We start from the raw sequence: 24359 nt of genomic DNA, 5'->3' as shown, positions 1-24359 counted from the left end.
AACATCTGAGCCACCAGGAAAGCCTGCATATAAGTGGACTTTATATGCAGTTTGAACTCGTGTTGTTCAAGGGTCTGCTGTAACTGAGAGTGTTCTGATGCAAAGGAAAGCTTTCTCTACTTGGTTATTTTTTTTTTTTTTTTGGTTTGTTTTATTTCTGGGGAGCAAAGTTCTTGACTTATACTTTTACTTATGACCTCATTCATCTGCTAACTTGCTTTTTATATTGCCTGCTTTACAAAATTGTTGTTTCTTGCATTACAGTATGTGTAACTGAGCCTCTGATATAATGATGATATATAGTTCTATATGAGATCAATGATTGTACTAGTGTAACTCTAGATATGGGAAGACGCAATATGAGGAAATATTTTCCTGGACCATAAGAGACTAGTAAGACAGGTGGTTCAGAGGCTTTGGGCACTGTTAATGAAACAATAGAATGGGAACGACTAGAGACCTCTTCAAGAAACCTAGAGATACCAAGGGAACATTACATGCAAATGGGCACAATAAAGAACAGAAATGGTATCGACCTAACAGAAGCAGAAGATATTAAAAAGAGGTGTCAAGAATACACAGAAGAACTATACAAAAAAGATCTTCATGACCCAGATAACCATGATGGTACGATCACTCACCTAGAGGCAGACATCCTGGAATGTGAAGTCAAGTGGGCCTTAGGAAGCATCACTACAAACAAAGCTAGAGGAGGTGATGGAATTCCAGTTGAGCTATTTCAAATCCTAAAAGATGATGGTGTGAAAGTGCTGCACTCAGTATGCCAGCAAATTTGGAAAACTCAGCAGTGGCCATGGGACTAGAAAAGGTCAGTTTTCATTCCAATCCCAAAGAAAGGCAATGCCAAAGAATGCTCAAACTACCACTCAATTGCACTCATCTCACATGCTAGTAAAGTAATGCTCAAAATTCTCCAAGCCAGGCTTCAGCAATATGTGAACTGAGAACTTCCAGATGTTCAAGCTGGAGTTAGAAAAGGCAGAGGAACCAGAGATCAAATATCCCAGAAAAAAATCTATTTTTGCTTTATTGAGTATGCCAAAGCCTTTAACTGTGTGGATCTCAACAAACTGTGGAAAATTCTTAAAGAGATGTGACTACCAGACCACCTGACCTGCCTCCTGAGAAATCTGTATGCAGGTCAAGAATTCACAGTTAGAACTGAACATGGAACAACGGACTGGTTCCAAATTGGGAAAGGACTCTGTCAAAGATGTATATTGTCACCCTGCTTATTTAACTTATATGCAGAGTACATCATGCAAAATGCCAGGCTGGCTGAAGCACAAGCTGGAGTCAAGATTGCAGGGAGAAATATCAATAACCTCAGATACGCAGATGACACCACCCTTACGGCAGAAAGCAAAGAGGAACTAAAGAGCCTCTTGAGGAAACTGAAAGAGGAAGTGAAAAAGCTGGCTTAAAACTCAACATTCAAAAAACTAAGATCGCAGCATTCGGTCCCATCACTTTATGGCAAATAGATGGGGAAACAATGGAAACAGTGAGAGACTTTATTTTCTTGGGCTCCAAAATCACTGCAGATGGTGACTGCAGCAATGAAATTAAAAGGTGCTTGCTCCTTGGAGGAAAAGTTATGACCAACCTAGACAGCATATTAAAAAGCAGAGACATTATTTTGCTGACAAAGGTACGTCTAGTCAAAGCAATGGTTTTTCTAGTAGTCATGTATGGATGTGAGAGTTGGACTATAAGAAAGCCGAGCATTCAAGAACTGATGCTTTTGAACTGTGGTGTTGGAGAAGACTCTTGAGAGTCCCTTGGACTGCAAGAAAATCAAACCAGTCCATCCTAAAGGAAATCAGTCTTGAATGTTCATTGGAAGGACTGACGCTGAAGCTAAAACTCCAATACTTTGGCCACCTGATGTGAAGAACTGACTCATTGGAAAAGACCCTGATGCTGGGAAAGATTGAAGGCAGGAGGAGAAGGGGATGGCAGAGGATGAGATGGTTGGGTAGCATCACCGACTTAATGGACATGAATTTGAGCAAGCTCCTGGAGTTGGTGGACAGGAAAGCCAGGCATGCTGCAGTTCATGGGGTCGCAAAGAGATACAACTGATTAACTGTACTGAACTGAATGAGGCTGGGTTCAATAACAGCATGGTGGGTGGCCTATCATTGAGATCTTCACCAGACCTGGTAATGAGGGTTCCTAGCACCTGAGCAGGAAGTGAAGCTGGGCCCTGGCCGTGAAATCGCCGGGTCCTAACCGCTGAACTGTCAGGTCTAATTCCCTCTACTTCTTAGCTTGCACTCAACTCTGTCCTACAATGACCTTCATGTTTCCATACGTAAAGAAGAAATTAACATTCTCCTCTCTCCAAACGGTGTTTCTGCTCCTTTAGCTCAGAGAAACCCAAACATGGGTGTTGGGAAGAATCTCGTCCTCTAAGAGGACCTTTAGGGAAAGTGTCCCCCTCCACCTGAACATATCAACAGAACAAAAGTGATCCAAACTCCCGGAAGCAAACCTATGTTCTGGAGATGAGAGTGCTTGCCCTTGTTCACCCACCCCTGTCCATTCTGTCCTAGACATTTCCTGAAACTAGCTTTATCAATTCCTTTCAGGCTTTTAACTCCCCTTGCTATTTGCACAACCTTTTCTGTTTACTCAAAATAGCCTTTCTACAAATGAGCTAAACTCCATCATATGTTTTAGCTTCTTTCCACACCACATGTCCAACTGAATTCAGAGACAATTTAGTTCCTGCCAAGGACTTTCTAGAAAGTGGTTGTGAAAGAAAAGGAAGAAAGTGAATGCGTTAGCCAGTGATATAACACAAGACCCAGCAAGTCTTGCTTTGTTCCAGAACTCGAGCGATGCACAGAAAACATGCTTTCTGCCATGTATTCCAAAGCATAATATTAATAATAGATTTCAAGTTGAGAAACTCTACAAGTGATGTATAAAACATCTGCTCATTCCCCAATGTCTTCTTTGCCAGATACAGGAACTCTAAACATGCATTAAACATGTCTTCTGGTTTTTGTATTTTGATTCTTTAATATCCAGGGCCTTGTGAAAAATGGAAGGATGGCCTTGATCAGGACTCACCAATTTCCAGAGATAGTAACCAACTCATCCTTGAGATCTTTACTCACCAGTCAATACAAACCAACCAATCCAGGGTCCACTGCCCCAACCACCTCCTCTAAGGCTGCTCACACTTAGGGCTAAAATTCCTTTTCTCTCACCACCCTAGGGCTAGGAGAACAGCTTGGGGCAGCCCCTTTGCCCCAGAACCTTCTGAAATGATTCAAATTAGTCCATGTTTAGCCTCATTACCCTGCCTCGCCCATTGCTTCCCAGGGAAACCACGACAGAGGCGCCCTGTTCTCCCGTCCAATCTGTGTCTTCCCTATGTGGCTCTCCTGCTGTGGCATGTCCCCTTCTTTGGGGATCTGTGAGTAAAACAAACTATCTTTTTAATGGCATCATCTCTGGATCTGTTGGCCTCACCAGACATAAATTATAGCCTATATTTTAAGAACATGTGAGACTTCCCTGGCAGTCCAATGGTTAAGAATCCACCTGCTGAGGCAGGGGACATGGGTTCAATCTCTGCGCCGGGAAGGGCCCACATGCTGGGGAGCAACTGAGTCCATGCTCTAGAGTCTGGGAGCTGCAGCTAATGAGGCCATGCGCCACAACTACTGCAGCTCGCATGCCGAGAGTCTGCAGTCTGCAACAGGAGAAGCCCAGGCACCACACTAGACAGTAGCCGTCCCTTGTCATAGCTAGAGAAAACCCAAGTGCAGCAATGAAGATCCAGCACAGCCCCAAAAGTAGATCAATCAATCAATCTTTGAGAAAACAAAAAAAATGTACATAAAGAAAAAGGAAGACAGGCTAGCAAATGACTGGTCTGGCCCCTGCACTCTGGCCGTTGGTCAAGTGAACTTGGATCAAAGTTAGTTACTCTGTCAGTTATGTTTACCAAAAGCTGCCACTTTAAACTGTTTTAGAGAAAAAGCCTGATTCTTCCATAAAGCACTGTCTTATACTGGCTAAGACGGCACTCAATAGAGCTGTTAAAGGTAGCTCTGATGAGGGTATCCATAGTATGATACATGTTACAAAAGATGCAGGGTTTTTTAGGGGCCCTTGACTTCTAAAGCACAGTTTGAGTCCAGCTGTAAAGATAGCTTAGAAAGAAAATAAAAGAACTCCTCATTCACCCAAACAATAAGAGCAAAGTGTTTTTAACCAAGTGTTCTGAATTCTCACATATTCCATTAAAACTGCACTGCAAGGGGTTCAGTATGAAAAGTCAAGTCCCCATGACGCTGTATTCTCATCTTGGGCTCACCTCTCTTTCTCCCTGGAATAAAAGCTACTCAAAGACAGCTTAACTTAACTCTGTGTTTCTCGAAGTTGCCACCCAGTAGGTGCTAAATATTTATTCACCGACTGAATAAATGTTTATTACCTTCTTTGGAAACCACCGTAGCAGATGACATAGAACTCAAAGATGCCCATTTATGGCTTTAAGTAAATAGGTGAGAACTAAAGCTACTCCTGGGACTTCCCTGGTGGTCCAGTGGTTAAGAATCCATTCTAATGCATGGGACGAGAGTTCGATCCCTGGTCAGGGAACTAAGATTCCACATCCATGGGCAACTAAGCCTGCGTGCTGCAACTAAAACCAGACGTAGCCAAATAAATATTCAAAAGGAAAAGATTTTTGTTGTTTTTTTTTTTTTTTTAAAGCTACTCCTTCTGGCCCAAACTGTGACAATCTCAGTCCTTGAATGCTGTGCACATCTTGGCATATCCTGACCTTTACCTGACCCCTAAATCCTGCCCAATTCTGCAATCTTCCAGTCAGCAGCTGGCCATCAGTGCAGGGGCATGGCAGTGTTCTGTGACAAATGGTCAACCTCCTGGGGTGACCTGGGGGTAGCCAGTACACGGTGACACTTACCAAGGGCTCCAGCTCCTTGCGGTCTATGAGGTTCATCTCCGTGACAAAGTAATAGAAGTGTTTGTAGCAGGTGTTGACGTGGGCCTCGGCACCCATCACAATGACTCGGTCGAAGTGGTGGATGTAGACGTGGACGAAGACCCGGAAGAGGCGGCACAGGATCTTCTTGCAGATCTGCAGGAAGTTCTTTGGGAAGGGAACACCTGGAGAAGGGAAAAGGGAACAAAACCATGATGGGGATGCTCTGGCGGGCCCCGAGCACATGCTTCAGCCTGGAGACCAGCCCAGGACTAGTCTCCCGGGCCAGCCTGCAGATGCCTGGCTCTGTGTGGGCAACTCCACTGGACATGGCCTGAAAAGGTGGCCAAAATGGTGTTAAATTCAAACGCCAAGAACCAGGAAAAAAGACTGAAAAAATGAAGGCAGAGGGTCAGGCTTCCTTCTTTGGTGGTATCTTTTTTGGTACACAGAGACATGCAGAAATAATGATTTTTAGTTTGAAACATGCATTCTTTTTTACTTTTCCCACTCATAGACCCCAAGAAAGTTCTTTTTCCTCTTATCTTTAATATAGGAAAACTGGTAGGAGGAGGGCAATGCTCCAGGGAGACTGGCACTCCTGACACAGAGTATCAAGGAGGGGTGGGGGCTGCAGAAATCCGAAAGCCCCTTCTCATCAAAGGAAGCAGTCAACGCACATCTCAGCCGGTGGTGGCCATGTGGGGACAGAGGCCCGGGGCTGCTAGATCTTCTGGTTCTTCAAGATGATTCAGAAATCCGGGGTTCTATGTGAATCATCTGGAGTTTTGTTTTTAAAATGATATCGAGACTTTCCTGGCAATCCAGGGGTTAAGATTCTGAGCTTCCACTGCAAGGGCTGCAGGTTCATTCCTTGGTTGACCCACATGCCTTGCAGTCAAAAGGGACAATGATAATAATAATCATAGTAAAATGATAGCAATTAACCGGAAGTTAAAAAAATATACCACAGGTCAAGACAAAACATCTTTCCAGGGATAAATTTTCCTGAAAACTACCAGTTTACAAATTCTGATCTAAACTTTCCCTGAGATCCACTGTTTCTGGGGTGTGAAAATGCAACAAAACCTCATGGAAACTTTGCCTGACAGTTACTGTCACCTCCTCTTCTTGAGGAAGGTGAGAGTTGGGGGGGCGTTGTTCATAACACAGACTGGGTGGGTGGTCAGAGGAATCACACAGGTTTCCCATCAGATGACCACCACTCCCAGCTTGGTCAGAGCAACAGATAGCAGCATCCCAAGCCCACTCTCTTTCTCCATCTCAAACACTGCTTAAGCTCTCATTATTTACACTGTCCTTAGGTAGTGACATTATAGATTCCGAAGTCAGATAGCCTTTAAATTCCTATACTGCTCCTTTTCCAGCTGTTCGACTACAGGCAAGTTATTTAACCTCTCTGAGCTTCTGTTTTTCCGTAGGTAGGGTGAAAGTGCCAACTGTTGTAAAGATTAGAAGTGATACCCAGAAAATAGAGACTTTCTTAAACAGCCAGGAGAGTGTCAACATGTCTAAAATCCTACAGTGCTGGGTACATGGTAAGAGCTTGCTAAATGGGAATGACAACTCCCACCCCCCGAATCTCTCTGTTTTGTAAAATCCAGACCATCTAGCTGTTGTTATAAGGGAGTCCTTATCAGGAAAAGGTAGACATGACCACCTGCCTTTCAGCAGAATTGCAGAGCAGTGCTCAGGGCATGGCCCTGGTCCCCAGGAAGCCTGCAGTTTTGCTGTCTGTGCCTCTGCTGAGTCCTAATCACAGCTGTCTGGTGAGAGACGTCAGTAACGGGATCGCCTGGGACCCCTGGGGCAGGATGCGAGATGAAACACACCTGGCAGTTGGCAGAGGCAGGGTCCGCCTCCCCATTACCCAGCACTGATACTGGCTTTTTTCCCTAGAACAAAATGGCAACATATCAAGTGAACCACAGGGAGAGACTGGGGCACAGCTTGGCAGCTGACTGTCTGGGCAACAGATGCTGGGGTTTAGGGGTGGGGTGAGGCAGAGCTGGGACAAGGCGGAGGGCAGCCCCTCCCAGAGCTGATAGATGGTTCCCTCTGATGAAAAGGGGCTGGTGAAGACCACTGTTGCCAGGCTCGGGGAGGCTCTGGAGCCTTCAAAAAGGCCCGAGACCTAGAGATGATGGAATCTCCCTTCATCCACATTCGAGAATATTCCCATCAGAAGGGGAGTCCTTTAACAACACTGAGACAGTATCAGGGGTTGACATGGGTTACCTTGGCAACCTGTCTGTGATGTAGGGTTTACTAGTCCTGCATCACCAGTGAATAACACCAAACACAGATGAACTTGCTCCAGACCACTTGGGTAAACAGTGGCAGGGCTGGGATTTGGACCAAGTCAGTCTGATTCTAAAATATAACCAATCTAGGACTTGCCAAGTGGGTCCAATGGTTAAGAATCCGCCTTGCAATACAGAGGAATGCAGTTTCGATCCCTGGTCTGGGAAGATCCCACACACCCCAGAGCAACTAAGCCCATGAGCCATAGCTAGAGAGTCTGTGTGCCACAATGAAGATCCTGCATGCTGCAACAAAGACCCATGCAACCAAATAAATAAATAAAATCTAACAGACCTGGTTATGTTTGGCATGTGACTCTCTGCCAAGGATAAAAGCACAGCTTAAAGGCTAAATGTAACAAGGCATCTCAAGGTTACTTTTTGGTGGTGCAGAAACATAATTTTTTAAAAAGGAAAGGGGTGAGGAGAGAAGGGTGAAAAAAATCCACACCATCTGGAGCCACAGCTCCGAGTACTAAGAGGTCAGCTAATACTCTGCTGCCCTGAGAGAGATGTTTCCTTGGCCGGTGCCTTAGACCATGGATCTGGGACTGAGAGTAAAAGCCAACATTTACTGAGCACTGAAGTCTCGGGCTTCCCTGGTGGCTCAGACCATAAAGAGTCTGCTGCAGTCCAAGAGATGCAGGTTTGATTTCTGGGTCGGGAAGATCCCCTGGAGAAGGAAATGGCAACCCACTTCAGTATTCTTGCATGGAGAATTCCATGGACAGAGGAGCCCGGCAGGCTACAGTCCATGGGTTCGAAAAGAGTTGGACACGACGGAGCGACTAACATTTAACAAGTCCAGGTACTGATATTGTTACCATCTCACATATGAGGAACCCGACTTGGAAAATTAAGTGGCTGCCCCGGGTCACACAGCCAGCAAAGAATGGAGGGCTTTGGACCCAGGCTTGTCTAATTCCACAGCCCATGAGGACCCAGCACCCTGAAATCTGGAGTTGTTGCTGTGGAGTTCTGCACACACCTCCATCTCCCAAGCCCTTCCTGAGTAGCCTGAATATCCTCAGGTGCACTTATCTTTCCTGTTAGCAGCTGCTAGGGCACATGGCAGGGAGTGGGATTTCCCAGGCAAAAATACTAGAGTGGGTTGCCATTTCCTCTGCCAGGGGATCTTCCCAACCTGGGGATCGAACCTGCGTCTCCTGCATTTCAGGTGAACTCTTTACCGCAGAGCCACCAGGAAACCCCAGTTCCCATGAAACAGCCACAGAAAACTGAACTCTGAGAGAGTCTTGATATGTGTATGTGTGTTGTGATGTATTCCCAGTGAAACACTGGGCAGTGATATTTCAGCATTTTGTTTGTTTGTTTAATATAACTGTGGCTTAGCTCAGTTAAAGTGTTTGCCTGGCCCAGGAGGTAGAGGAGTGGTTTGGCTCTGAACAAGACTCAGGCTCTTTCTTTGGCATCCGGCTACTACAGCTCCATGGCATAGGCAGCCTCACTGTTGAGATGATCATTGTTTGATCTCCACTTAGCTCAGTACCTGGGTTGTAGAAGGAGCTCAAAAAATGTTTGCTTGCTTTAAATGAATGCAACCTGGCAGTAGGAAGAACGAAAGGCTAATGAACCATCTCAAATGGACACTGGGCTTGTTACCATGGCAGCCAGAAGCTGAGGAGGCCATGCTAGGCTCAGGGCAGAGGGCAGCCTGTGTGTTCCATGGGGCATCACTGACTCACTCAACACTGTATCCAACCGCCTCCTTCTGTTCCTTCAGCTTCTCTTTGTACATAAGATACTGGGGACCCTCCACTTTTGTGTTTTCCAAGGTCTGTCTTAAAAAAGACTAATTCTGGGAGATCCTTGGTTAAAAGCTATACTTGACCTTATATTTATTAAAAATGCTTTTTATAAAACTTTGCAATATACCTAACCATAGTAAAGAATCTGAGAATGCCTGTAGTCAAAAGTTCTATTTAACTCTGGAACTTCCTTTTACCTATAATAGCAACTGGTTTAAAAGTCTGTAATCAGACTTCCTAGGTTTCATTTCCGGCTCTATTATCCAGTAACAAGATAGTGACACCCAAACAACTTAGTATGTCTAACCCACAGTTTCCCCATCGTGAAAGAAACAGGGATGTGAATATTATCTGTCGCTTAGGTGGTTGTGAGGATTAAATCCACACATGTAAAAGGCTTTGCTAATACTCTGCAGACAGGAAGCACTCTCGTGAACTGTCAAGTTTTAGTATTGCATGGACCAAACAGTCTTTGTAACACACTTTTGGATTAAATTCTTCCTGCACATGTATTTTCAGGAGGGCAGTCTTGGTATTAATGCATCATTTTGCAAAGAACTAGAGTAGTAGGCACTTGATTAAGCCCTGGATTATATTCAGCCTTGCATTATTTTCTACATATTTCTCATATTTATGTCTTGTATTACTGTAAGTTCCCTGAACAAAGGGGCTGTCTTATACTTCGATTCCATCTTTTAAAGCACCTGGCACAGGGCTAGATAGGGAATACTCATCAATCGAAACTGAGCCGTAAGACTGCAGTGGTCTTATTTAGTCGAGATGTGAATCCATCGTCTCCTATTTGGGGGAGGAAAATAGCCTACAGCAGAAATGATGGCTTTCTCCCAGAGACCTGATCGGGTCCTGGCATGGAAGGCTGCACAATGATCTTCTAGGGAGGAGGGCTCTGAGATGAAGAACATTTTGATCTAGCCTAGAGGGTGGGAAGAAAAACTCCGAACCCCTCCTTTTATCATGAAAACCTCCCATCTTTACCTTTCCATACAGTTGTTTCAGGGGAGGGGGGCGATTGATAGTTAAATTTCAGTCACTGTACTCAATTAGAAAGTTAATACCAGACAATATTAACCAGCAGTCTCAGCCGGAATAGACTGCATAGATTTGGAGTTAAAGTTTGACTAGTCTTATAATAACCCAGACAAACCTTCCGACAGTAATCTTGGACAGGTACACATGGATCATGGAAAACAACGTTTGACCCAAAGGTCTCTAAATGATTTGTAAGCATGGACTAATCTCGGCACCTCCCCTGAGTCTCAGATTCAAGCTGGAAAATGTCAGATTCCTAGAAGCTGGTTAGATGCGTTCAGATGAGTTCTGCAAAAAGGTGATAGATATCTAGCTGTCTAGGGAAGGACGAGGATGGCCTCGGGGCAAGTGGTGTGGCTTAGGCCTCTATGTGAGCCTAATATAGAACCCGGAAAAGGCAATGACACCCCATTCCAGTACTCTTGCCTGGAAAATCCCATGGATGGAGGAGCCTGGTAGGCTGCAGTCCATGGAGTCGCTACGAGTCGGACGTGACTGAGCGACTTCCCTTTCACTTTTCACTTTCATGCACTGGAGGAGGAAATGGCAACCTACTCCAGTGTTCCAGCCTAGAGAATCCCAGGGACAGGGGAGCCTGGAGGGCTGCCATCTATGCGGTCACACAGAATCTGACACGACTGAAGTGACTCAGCAGCAGCAGCAAGACAGAACCAAGCTGAGCTTGGATTCCAGAGTGAGCCCAGGCAGGATGCCTGGGCGGAAATCAGAATCCCAAACCGATCACTCACATGTGGTTCCAGCAGGAATTTGCTCAACTACTAGACTCAAAGCAAGATAAGAGTTTGCTGAGTGATCAGGCAACGGAGGATGCTGGCCAGAGAGTTGGCATGAAGGCAGAAGGTGAGCCCGAGGGGTTGGGAACCCCTCTTGAAGGTCTGACTAGGCAGCCTCACATTCTGCTTCTAATGCTGCTGGGGACCTGGTACTCGGCCGGGACCCAGCATCTGACAGAGCCCTACAGAGTTTATGAATGTGTCTAACCGCAGACCTTCTGATCTCCAAGCCACATTGAGCTCAAGAGCTAAATCGAGCATGGAATACAATAATTTCTCTGGGGCTCTACTCGAATTTGCCTTTCATCTCTGACTCAGTAAATCTCCTTTCTCCCAAACAAAATTGAATAAAAATTCCAGTAATTTCTGAGCTTTAATCCATTTTCTCTCTTCCTCATCCCCTTCTCTCCCCTCCCTTTTGTTAAGCCACCAAATGTCCCACTCAATCCATCCTCTTCAGGCACCATCTCTGGGGTGGGGGGGGAAGCAAGTTGTTTAAATGACTTGTGTCTTTTTTCTTTTATCCTGCTATGGAAGCTGCAAAAGGAGAGAGTCCCTCAGGGAATGCAGAGATGCTATGACAAGGCCACAGAGGGGAGACTGTGGTCCCAGAGTCAGACAAGACCCAGGAGGCAATTTCTGAGCTAGATGCTACCCATTCTAGTTTTCGTGGTTTTTCCACTCTTTCCTTCCGGAGAGAAAGCCAGATGCTTGGGGCTGAGACCCCTGGTCTGTGACAGCGCTCAGTTGACCCTGGGCGGTGGAGGGCTGGAGAGTCAGGGTTAAACGGGACACGAGAGAATGTCCCCGCACATCCCCGGTTCCACAAGCAGCTGGCAGATATTCCAGCCCATCCTTAATGCCACTCCCTTCTTTAGAGTTCAGCTCAAAGCCTTCTCTCACCCCCAGACTCAGCTTCCCTGGCATCTTCCATCTGCTCCTGAGCCACTCCTGAGCGCTGACATTGTTCAGTCGCTCAGTCGTGTCCGACTCTTTGTGACCTCATGGACTACAGCACGGCCAGGCTTCCCTGTCCATCACCATCTCCCAGAGCTTGCTCAGACTCATGTCCATTGACTCAGTGATGCCATCCAACCATCTGAGCACGGTCCCCAGATGCTAACTCCACACTAAGGTGCGTGCATCGTGACCCGTGTCTGCGAGCCCCTCCAGACTGTAGGCTCCCAGAGGAGCCTGTCACAGATGGATCCCCTGTGCCAGTGTGGAGCCTGGAGCGGGTGGGTGTTTGATACACCCTTGTCGGCTGCTGGCTGGAGGGCTGAGCTCTTATGCCATCTGCTTACAGCAGAATCAGAGCTCAGAAAGGCATGAGGACTGGCTGGCTTCAGGTTGAGAGCTAGTCTGAGATGATAAGGGGTCTGAATTCAAGTCTGTCTGACTCCAGAGCCTGTTAGGCTCTTTCCACTCTGCCGGGAAAGTGGATGGGATTCTTACGGTTTGTTTCATCTCATGCCAACCCAACTGGCAGAGTCAAAGGAGCCAGATTTGTTAAAAAATGAAGGTGGAAAAGGGCGTATTGGCTCTTACTTCCCCAGAGGCATGTGTCATTCGTGGTTGACGGTTCTGGTTAAGCGTCTGGCTCTGGCGTCAAGCTCTGGTTTCAGAGTCCAGGTGTAGAACTTCCCTGCCACTTGCCCAAGGGCGAGTTCGCTAACTCCTAACAGGCTTGGTTGCCTTATCTGTGGAATGAGCATAATCACACCTAGTATTTTGTGAGACTGTGAGGATAAAACAGGAAGCACAGGGCCAGCAGGCTCTCAGAGGCATTCGGCAAAAGGCCGCTGATGTTACTACCGCTGGGAGGCTGGCTCTTCCTTGTCAAAGTCCAGGGTCGGGGAAGGCACATTAAGCTGCATGGATAGAATTCCCTATTCTCCAAAGGACTAGCTCTGCCTGGAAAGCAGATCTGGACCCGAGGTGATCTGTGGAAATACCATGCGAACCGTCCAAGGAGCTTCCACATGACCCAGGATGAAGCCTAATGCGGTGGCCAATCCTTGGGGGACCCCAGTGGCTTCCTAGGTGGCACTACTTAGTAAAGAGTTTGCCTTTCAATGCAGGAGACTTAAGAGACCCGGGTTGGATCCCTGGGTCAGGAAGATTCCCTGGGGGAGGAAATGGCAACCCACTCCAGTATTCTTGCCTGGAAAATCCCACGGACAGAGGAGCCGGGGGGCTACAGTTCATGGGGTCACAGAGCAGACAGGACTGAAACGACTTGGAACAGCACGCACAGTGGCTTGTCAGTTGTTTAGTTGCTAAGTCCCATCAGACTCTTTTGTGACCCCATGGACTGTAGCCCGCCAAGCTCCTCTCTCCATGGGATTTCCCAGGCAAGAATACTGGAGTGGGTTGCCATTTCCTCCTCCAGGGGATCTTCTTGACCCATGTCTTGAACTGAACCCATGTCTCCTGCAGGCAGGTTCTTTACCACCGAGCCGCCAGGGAAGCCCTGCACATCAGTAACAACGACCAAAAACTCCCCCTTTGCTCCTTCACACTGTCTCTCCTGTTGAGAGCATCTCTGCTGTCCTTTGGGTCTTTGGGGGCCAGGACCGGGAGCACACATGTGAAAATCCCTCTCCAAGTCATAAAAACCACTCATTCTCAATAGCTCGTGGATAAAAACAACATCCCACACACGTGGGTAAAGAAAACAAGCCTCTGGCAGCATGGCTGAGAACATACCATTTCCAAAATACTTGCAAAACAAAACACGATTGGATCACAAGGAGGAAAAAAAGAAAGAAAGAAAGAAAAGCGACCCTAACAACATAAATCTATTTCTTAAAAATTTCCCCCTAATACTCTATTCTCCTGCCCATTCCATCCACATTCTCCTGCCTCCTGCAAAATGTATATATATTTTTCTGAAGAAGCCTCCTGATCTTGCTGATGAAAATTCAACTCTGGAAGGCCGATTCCTCTAAGCAGATGTTTTGTGTTATCTCAGTGCGTTCCTCAAGAAAGTGTCTGTACACTGTGCCAAGGAAAACAAACCCATGTAGCAAGACTTTGTTCCTCTGCCTGAGGAAAAAAAAAAAAAAAAAAAAAAAAGGGCCCCAAACAAGCTGACAGCTGCAAATGGTTAGAAATAAACTGGCTACTTCTCTCTTCCCCGACTCCCTCTGCCTGATCCCAGCCTCCCCCTACTCCTACCCTGAGTTACTCTGGTACCTATTATCACAGTGGCTGGAACAGAGAAAGGAAAATAGAAGAGCAAGTGATCATACGTTCTAAACAGATTGTTAGTTCTTTTAGACGTGCCATTTGCCGGGCAGAGGAAGTGCTGTTTCAGCCAGCCAAAGGTGCCTGCCTGTCACCCACCCCCCCTCCTCCCCCAGCACCACGTCTCTGTTGCTGGAAGATCTTTATCCACATCCCCATCTCTAGACTGGCTGGTGGCTCCATCCGCTTTGTCTGTGGAGAGGTGGAAGTAGACCAAGATAGACCCAAGAGGACCTCAGAAAGGCGTTCGTTCACAATGGACTGGCAATAAAAGCCATCAAAGGCAAATTCTTACAAGTTGAGACCTGTCGAAAATCAAATGGCCCAAATGAGAGAGTGAACTGAGAACATGATGTTAATGAGCCTCATTAGAACTGGAAAGTTAGACAGAAGCACCAATACTTTGATCATGAGTCCCAGTCAGAAACTGAAAATGATTTATGTTTTCAAAATACAACCTCTCTTTATTCACCAGCAGAATCCTTCTTCCATTACATGCAGGGCAATGAATACCCAGTCTTGTCTGATCTCTATCTATCTCTATCTATCTATCTATCTATCGGCTTTCTCTATCTATCTATCTATCTATCTATCTATCTATCTATCTATCGGCTTTCTCTATCTATCTATCTATCTATCTATCGGTTTTCTCTATCTATCTATCTATCTATCTATCTATCTATCTATTGGCTTCCCAGGTGGCACAGTGGTAAAGAATTTGCCTGCCAGTGCAGGAGACACAGGTTCAATTCAAGACACAGGTCAGGAAGATCCCCCGGAGAAGGGAATGGCTACCCACTCCAGTATTCTTGCCTAGAAAATTCCATGGACAGAGGAGCCTGGTGGCTACAGTCCCTGGGGTTGCAAAGAGTTGGCTACAACTGAGAGACAAGCATGGACACACACATGCACATGCACACACACATATACACACACAATGGAATACTACTCAGCCAGTAAAAATGAATGGAGCAATGCACCAGCAACGTGGAGCGACCTAGAGATGATCACAATAAGTGAAGTCAGTCAGAGAAAGACAAACACCATATGATATCACTTACGTGTGGAATTTAAAAAATAACACAAATCAACTTTACAAAACAGAAATGGACTCACAAACATAGAAAATGAACTTATAGTTACCAAAGGGGAAAGTAGGGGAGGGATAAGTTAGGAATACGGGATTACCAGATATACACCACGACATATGTAATGGATACACAGCAAGGATTTCCTGTATAGCACTGGGGTCTATATTCAGCATCTTCTAACATCCTATCGTGGAAAAGAAGCTGAAGCTGTACATCTGAAACTAACACAATATTGTATATTGATATAGTGATCAACAACTATAGTTAAATTTTTAAAAAATGCAGAAAGATACAAAACACACCCCGCGCGCACACACACACACACACACACACACACACACACACACACACACACGCAAAATACCAAATCATGTTCAAACAGTTTCTAACCTATGAACTTCTCTCCAACCCCACTGCCTCTTCCCTGGCTCCAGCCACCAACACCTCCCGCCCGGCTCACTGCGGCTCCCCTTAGTGGGGTTCCTTCCTCCACCCTGGGATTGCTCCAGTCTCCACCAGGCAGATGGAGATCTTCCTCAAACACAACGTTAACCAGGATGTCTTCTTTCCACACAAAACCCTACAACAGCTTCTGACTGCTTCAGCTCCTTCAAGATAGAAGAATCGTGTACAACTTAGCAACTAATAAAACAACAACAAAAAAAACTGTTACAAGGTAAAATCAGAGCTATTTAACAGGGCAGGCAAGACACTCTCTGGTTTTATAAGCCTATATGTCTCCATTATTACCTCTGGATCCTCCCAATTGCATCTAATACCCAGCCCTCCAGAGCTAAGATCCATCCCCTCACTTCTGGGCCTTGGCACATACCGTAGAGTTGGTAGATGGAAACCCTCCTCCTCGGCTTCCCCTTTTTGTGTGGATAACTCTCATTTGTTATTCAAGACTCAAGTAAGTTATCACTTTCTTTGGGCTCTTCTCCTCACCCTTAGTTCTAGTTAGGCAAACTATAACACCCTGAACTTTTCCCAGGATTACACTTACTATTGTCTTGTAACTGTCCCTTTTTTGGTCTCCCATTAGAATGAGAATCTTGAAATGTCAAGGAATATCACTTCCTGTTCACAGTTATATCCCTGGTATCAAACACATGCCAGAAAATGGGGGTTTTCTGGAACTTACGGTTGCCGGGGGGATCAAGGGAGGTAGGGATAGTTAGGGAGTTTGGGATGGACATGTGCACACGGCTATATTTAAAGTGGATAACCAGCAAGGACCTACTGAATAGCACAGGGAACTCTGCTCAATGTTATGTGGCAGCCTGGATGGGAGAATTCAGGGGAGAGTGGATACCTGTATATATATGGCTGGGTCCCTTCACTGCTCACCTGAAGCTACCACTGTTAATTGGCTATATCCCAATATAAAATAAAAAGAGAAAAAAGGAAAAAAAAATATGGGGGTTTTCTGTGAGTATTTGTTGAGTGAATAAGTGAACAAATGACCATAGAATGTAGAGGTGGTGCTTTGCCTGCTTGGGTTCCCCTTCTTCTCCCATTCCGAGGCAATAGCCTTTGAGTCACAGTCTGAAAACTATTGTTCTATGGGAAGATTCCCCAGGGAAGTGCTATACGCCCATGTTTAACCTTGACACATCCAAGGCCATAAGACTGCAGTGAAAATTAATACCTATTTAACTCTTCACACCTGGCAGACCTCTGATGCGTCTTTCTACTAACTTCTCACTCATACCGGGAAAGAAGCATCTCCTCAAAGTGTATTTAATATTTATATTGAAAAGCCTATTTTCACATAAATAGAAAACTATCAGGTCATTTTTCAGAGTTACTAAAATTTGAAATAAACCAGGATTGATTGATAAAGAAATATCCTGAGACACATGATTGAAGGAGGCAGAGAGAGAGAGAGAAGATAACAAAAGCAATTCATTCTAGATTTCCCTGGTGGTACAGTATGAAATCAACCCTGAATATTCATTGGAAGGACTGATGCTGAAGCTGAAACTCCAATACTTTGGCCACCTGATGCAAAGAACTGACTCATTGGAAAAGACCCTGATGCTGGGAAAGACTGAGGGCAGAACAGGGTGACAGAGGGTGAGATGGTTGGATGGTATCACCAACTCAATGGATGTGATTTTGAGCAAACTCTGAGAGATACTGAAGGACAGGGAACCCTGATGTGCTGCAGTCCATAGGGTCACAAAGAGTCAGACATGACTGAGCTACTGAACAACAACAAAATATATATCAAGACATATATTGGGAATAGAAGTCCTACGGCAACAGCATTTTAAAGCCAATTTCTTGTTTTCAATTCACTGATTTACTGCTAATTCTGAGAAACAAAAAGGAGAAAGGGGGAGAAAGAACTATTGGAAATAAATTCCAGCCCCTCCCAGCCCCTGCCAGCCCTAATTCACTCCGTGACCCAGAACCACACCCGGAGAACCATATGCCTCTTTGGGAATTATATGACTGGGCAGGAATTATAAGCCTGATCATAAAGTGATAAAGGAAACTGAGGTCTTAAAGATGTCTGGAGGCCAGAAGAAAACTGGAAACATCATATTTAAATACTGAAAACCTGTCATTTGGGAAACGAAAGGGGGAAGAAAACAGCAAACCACTCACCCTGGGCCACAAAGCTTACAGGTGTGGGAGAAGAATTCAAGAATTTCTTTCTGACTTCAAAGTCTGTTCTCTTTCCACCACTTTATGCTATCTCTTTCTGTGGCTGAAGGCAGTCCCTTCCTTCTTTAGATCAATGGGAGGGCAAATTGTTGTGTTGTCAGAGATGTCCGAAAGTGGGATTCATGGTCCAGGGTGATGGTGAGTTCGCCATGCAGGGAGATGTTCAAGTAGAGGCCACTTGCTAGTGTTAGAGAGAGGACCCAGGTAAGAGAAGGTGGTTTCCACCACTGGCTGCATATGACAGTCACCTGCATTTGTTAACAGGACAGACTCCCAGTCCCCTTTCTGACTCTCTGGGTCTCTCGGGCTTCTCAGGACTAGCTAATTTTTAAAAGTACCTTTGGAGATTCTAAAGCAGCTTTTGGGAATTGCTGGGTTGTCCAAATCCGAGATCCTATGACCATAGCAACCGCGTTGTAAGAGAGGGCCAGCTGTGGGATGTCAGTGCTGGTGTTAACAGTGACGATGATACCAGCTATCGTTTGCTGGGTTTACTGGGTTTATTGTTTAAGGGTTTACTCTGATCCACAGCTAGTGCATTATCTCACGAACTACCCCACAAGGCAGGCGCTGCCACCATGCCCATTTCACAGATGAGGAAGATTAAGTTCCCTGTCCACAGTCATGCCACAAGGAGGTGAAGGAGCTGGGCCGTGAATCTAGGCAGGCTGGCTATAAACCTTTACTCCTCATCAGGAGAAGGAACCAAACATGACCTGATTCAAAGCCATCCAGTCCTAGGTAGGTTCTGAATAAAACCCACCAGCGGTTGATCTCCCAAGTCACAAAAATTCCACAGCACAGAACTCACCAAGAAGTGAAGTAAGGACTTCCCCGCTGGTCCAGTGGTTAAGCACCCACCTTGTGACGCAGGAGATTCGGGTTTGATCCCTGGTAGGGGAACTAAGATCCCACATGCTACAGAGCAGCTAAGCCCGTGCGCCATGACTGGAGAGCCTGAATGTCACAACTAAGACCCAACACAGTCAAAAAAATACAAAGCTTGCCAACAACAACAAAAAAGTGAAATAGATTCTCAGACCACGAAATGACGAGGACTAAAAGTATTGCAAAACTCTCATGGTATAAAGTCTAGATTTCTTTGGCCCACATGTATTATATTTGGTTTTTAAAATTTGAAGTTTTTTCAACACAGCGCAAATTCACCCCAGTAATTCCTACTGCCATTCCTTCATTCAAAACCAAACCAAAACAAACCATGCTCATTAAAAACGGTTTTATTGGGTCATGGAATGTTCAAACAAAATGACATTAAGTATATTGACACTCAGTTAAAACATTAACCCCAGTGAAACTCCTGATGTGCTAATTCAGCCGAGCCCACCCACACCTTTCTGGGAAAAGCCGGGTCACCTGCTCTACCTTGTCCAGATCCTCACCCACCACGTACTCTGGAGGCCAGCTTCAGCACCAGGAGTGCCACATTAGTGCAGACGCTTGCTCAATCACGTATGTTCTGTTTCCTCCCTCTGGGTCACCTCAGCCTTAGCATATGGGATCTTTGCATTCTGTGTGCTCAACTCCCTGAGGACTTTCCCGGGTAAGCGCTCTACTAATACTAACCCTCTTATTAAGGCTGACTCTGGGCAAAACATCTAGAGTGGAGGTGGTCTTCTAAGCACCCCAGTACCCCCAGAATAATCACTCTTGTTCTTGCTTCCAGTCCAAGGTCCTTAAGCTCTTCTTGCTTTTTAATGATCCCTTCTCTCAAACTTCCTAACCTGTTGTTAGGAAAACTGGTTAAAAAAGTCACAGAAAGGGACTTCCCTGGTGGTGCTGTGGTTAAAAACCCGCCTGCTAAGGCAGGTGACACAGGTTCGATTCTTAGTCCAGGAAAATTCCACATGCTCTGGGGCAGCTAACCCTGTGTGCGGCAACTACTGAGCTCATGTGCACGCGCTAGGACCCACACTTCTCAGCAAGAGAAGCCATCACAATAAGAAGCCGAGATCTGCAACTAGAGAGGAGCCCCTGCTCACCGAAACTGGAGAATGTCTGTGTACAGCAACGAAGAGAAATGAATGAATAAGATAAATAAAAATAGATAATTAAATAGATATTAAAAATAGATAAATAAAAATCACAGGAAAGAGTTGCAACAGCTTGAATGAGGTCAACCAGTAGAGATGTCTGGGGCTTTTCCCTCTGCCTTAAGGAAGCTCAATTCAACCTGGGGTTGGGAAGAGGCGGAGCTGATGTCAACGTCATAAACCCAGAAATCACCTGGGAAACCAGGACACAACCCCTCACCAGGGTCACAATCAATCAGGGTGAACTTCGGAGAAGCTGATGAACTTGTGGAGGGTTCAGGCTCCCCAGTGAACACCCACGAGGTGTAGCTGAGATCAGAGTGTCTCAGACTACTCATGGCAGGGGCTGAGGTGCCGCTGGGCTAGTGGGAGGAATGAGAGATCCTGTCTCCCATCTCTCCATCCATTTCATTTGCCAAAACTGGGCGACTTTGAAGTTTCTTTCCAGATGTAACATTCTATTGTTCTGAGAGGCTATTTCCCAGTGAAATAGATGGCTGTCTCCTCTTAGGGTTGCTTCCAAAACCCACACTGATCCGAGGACTGCTAACGGGCTGACGCCTCTTCCCCAGAGGCCTGGGACTCTAAGACTGTCCCTGCTGAGTGACTGGGAAGCTGCCTCATTCTCTGCACATCCTGGCATGAGACGGGTCCCTCGCCATCCCCACCAAGTGCCTCTGCAAACCGAGCCAGATGCAGACAGCTGGCGTCTGGGCAGAATAGCCACTTCAAGCAGCAGAACCCAGGCTGGGCCCCTCGTGGCACTGTCTGGTTTGTGATGGAATTAAAGATGTTTGCCTTTCAGCTATCGCTCCAGAATGTTAAAGGTCCATGAGAAGATCATGTGAAACTGGTGAGGGTTGGACATAACCTGACAGAAGTTGGTCTTCTTGAGTCTGAAGCCGTGCGGTCAGAAAGCCCCGGGTTCATACTTTTGATTCCCTTTGTTCCAACCCCGAGGCCTTGATCCCATGACTTCATCTTTCTGAACCTCAACTTTTTCTTTTTTTTTCATTTATTTTTATTAGTTGGAGGCTAATTACTTCACAACATTGCAGTGGGTTTTGTCATACAATGACATGAATCAGCCATGGAGTTACATGTATTCCCCATCCCGATCCCCCCTCCCACCTCCCTCTCCACCCGATCCCTCTGGGTCTTCCCAGTGCACCAGGCCCGAGCACTTGTCTCATGCATCCCACCTGGGCTGGTGATCTGTTTCACTATAGATAATATTCATGCTGTTCTCTCAAAACATCCCACCCTCACCTTCTCCCACAGAGTCCAAAAGTCTGTTCTGTACATCTGTGTCTCTTTTTCTGTTTTGCATATAGGGCCATCGTCACCATCTTTCTAAATTCCATATATATGTGTTAGTATGCTGTAATGTTCTTTATCTTTCTGGCTTACTTCACTCTGTATAATGGGCTCCAGTTTCACCCATCTCATTAGAACTGATTCAAATGAATTCTTTTTAATGGCTGAGTAATATTCCATGGTGTATATGTACCACAGCTTCCTTATCCATTCATCTGCTGATGGGCATCTAGGTTGCTTCCATCTCCTGGCTATTATAAACAGTGCTGCGATGAACATTGGGGTGCACGTGTCTCTTTCAGATCTGGATTCCTCAGTGTGTATGCCCAGAAGTGGGATTGCTGGGTCATATGGCAGTTCTATTTCCAGTTTTTAAAGAAATCTCCACACTGTTCTCCATAGTGGTTGTACTAGTTTGCATTCCTACCAACAGTGTAAGAGGGTTCCCTTTTCTCCACACCCTCTCCAGCATTTATTGCTTGTAGACTTTTGGATAGCAGCCATCCTGACTGGCGTGTAATGGTACCTCATTGTGGTTTTGATTTGCATTTCTCTGATAATGAGTGATGTTGAGCATCTTTTCATGTGTTTGTTAGCCATCTGTATGTCTTCTTTGGAGAAATGTCTGTTTAGTTCTTTGGCCCATTTTTTGATTGGGTCATTTATTTTTCTGGAAATGAGCTTCAGGAGTTGCTTGTATATTTTTGAGATTAATCCTTTGTCTGTTTCTTCATTTGCTATTATTTTCTCCCAATCTGAGGGTTGTCTTTTCACCTTGCTTATAGTTTCCTTTGTTGTGCAAAAGCTTTTAAGTTTCATTAGGTCCCATTTGTTTATTTTTGCTTTTATTTCCAATATTCTGGGAGGTGGGTCATAGAGGATCCTGCTGTGATTCATGTCAGAGAATGTTTTGCCTATTGAACCTCAATTTTTTCATAGGTTAATTGGGCAATCTGATAGTTTGGTGGAGTGACTGGCACTCTAAATGTTCTTATTTGTTATCACTGCTCCCACTTTGTATTAATACCACATCAATGCCTGGCCTGCCTTAAAATGTGATGAATAAAATAAGCCAAAAAAGTTGAGGGACTCAAAGTTACCTAGCTGTGGTTGGATATCCACTGCTTAAGAAAGCAAATCAAGGGACTTCCCTGGTGGTCCAGAGGTTAAGAATCTGCTTTGCAAAATAGGGGATGCAGGTTCGATCTCTGGTCAGGGAACTAAGATCCCACATGCTGTGGGGCAACTAAGCCTGTGGGCCACAACTACTGAGTCCGTGCACTCTGGAGTGCATGAGCCAAACTGGAGACTCCGAGTGCTGCAGTGAAAGATCCTGCATGCCACAACTAAGACCCAAAGCAGCCAAATAAATAAAAGGATAGCAAATCGATTCTCTATCTACAAGGGCTTCTCTGCTTAAATTCCCAGCCTCCCCATAACACATGGCACAGATTCAAATGCTATTCCCAGTGCCCTGGTTTCCTCTTTGCACCTGGAAGTTGGGAGGCCTGTATATTGTTCAGAAGATCAAGGCCAACCATTCCCCGAGTCCCCAGCCCTCCTCTGTCCAAGTCCCACGGACAGAGGAACTTGGCCCATTAAGAGTTACTTCAAGCTGATTCCCATGCAGAGCTCCTTGGCTCCTACCTGAGCTGAGAAAAGAAAAGATCAAGAATTCCCTGGACCCTGCCCTCCCAGGACATAATACAAACCTGACATGTGCGAACCTGTAGTGATCTGTGGTTCTCCAAAGTGCCATGGGAGATGAAGGGATACCAGGGGTCACTTTCTTTTTTTCCAACAAAAGTTTTCTTTATTGTTGGGAGATATTTCTTTGGACCTACACCTTCCTATTGTCCACAGAAACAATGGAATCCCAGAAATCTCTGAAAACAGTCCTCTCATTCCCATTGATGGCAACTTTATTTTCCCCAGTGGCTCAAATCCTGAATCCAGGCACCATATGCAGGGCCCACTTATACTGTTATTCACTGCAGAGCAGAATTGGCAGAAACAGGCTGCTTCCTGAAGGTTCCCAGGGATTTGACATGACCAGTGACCCCCATGACCCAACCCCCAAGCCTATTCAGAGCTCCACAACAATATCATAAACTTCCAGAACTTGGTGCCCTGTGGTCTTTACGTGCTAAGCATACTATTAAACGAGTAAAACTTTATTATGCAAGGTCCAGGGGGAGGGGAGAAAATACTGATTAATATGGTAAGAGGTAACAGTTGAGCAGATGAAACGCATGTGGAGGGAGAAGAAAGTGGGCAATCAATTTCACCCACCATGTGTCAGGCACCACTCAGGTCCTTCACAGGAAAGCGCAGGAAGCAGACGCAGCAAGAGCCTGGATCCAGCACCCAGCCGGCCCACATCCATGTCCGCCCGCACAGGGCACGTGGACGAGTTACGTGACCTCCTGGTGCCCTGGAGGTATTTAGAGAACCACCCCCACAGGACTCTAATGATGAAAGAAATTCGTATACGCTGATGCCTTCACTACAGAGCCTGGTGCCGAAGTTTTCTCATTTCATCTCTCCGTCTCATTCTGATCTTTATGATGTGGGTGGAGTCCAAGTTTTACCATTGGAGAAACTGCAACACCGATAATGTATCTAGGGTCACAGGGGCAGGAAGTGGAGGTTTGGGGATTCAAACTCGGGCTCCGATGATTCCAAGTCATTAGACAAACAACAGTGATTGATAGAGATTGCCTGAGAGAAGTGAGATAGCCTTTCAAAGGGGTGGACAGGACAGGCCGTGGAGCCCCCAGAGTCACGGCCAGGAGGGTGAGCAGGTTGTTCACATGTGGGTGTGGGTGTGGAAGGACACCTAACCGTGGAAGTTGATTATTTTCCTTTGTAATCAGGACAGAGCGCTTCTGCAAACTTAGTACACTGGCTGGTACCTGTAATGAGTATCTGGGAATGTCTGTGTGCCAAAACTACTAGAGCCCGAACAATAAGAGAAGCCTATCGGCCACAGCGAGACGAAGCCTGTATGCAACAACAAAGACCCACCACAGCCCTAAATAAATAAAT

The 24359-nt window shown here is 45.8% G+C and overlaps 1 protein-coding gene across 5 annotated transcripts in view; it reads right to left on the bottom strand.

The window, feature by feature from the left end:
• MOB3B (MOB kinase activator 3B) overlaps positions 1 to 24359 on the bottom strand; it is a 220761-nt gene that overhangs the window by 46209 nt on the left and 150193 nt on the right. For all 5 annotated transcript variants that reach the window (XM_065908187.1, XM_065908190.1, XM_065908189.1 and 2 more), the window contains exon 3: positions 4973 to 5175. In XM_065908187.1, coding sequence (XP_065764259.1) covers positions 4973 to 5175 — 203 coding nt within the window. The remainder of the gene's footprint in view (positions 1 to 4972; positions 5176 to 24359) is intronic.

This window comes from Muntiacus reevesi, chromosome 17, assembly GCF_963930625.1.
Source record: "Muntiacus reevesi chromosome 17, mMunRee1.1, whole genome shotgun sequence".
Lineage (NCBI taxonomy): Eukaryota > Metazoa > Chordata > Mammalia > Artiodactyla > Cervidae > Muntiacus > Muntiacus reevesi.
This window is presented reverse-complemented; position numbering and strand designations above follow the sequence as displayed.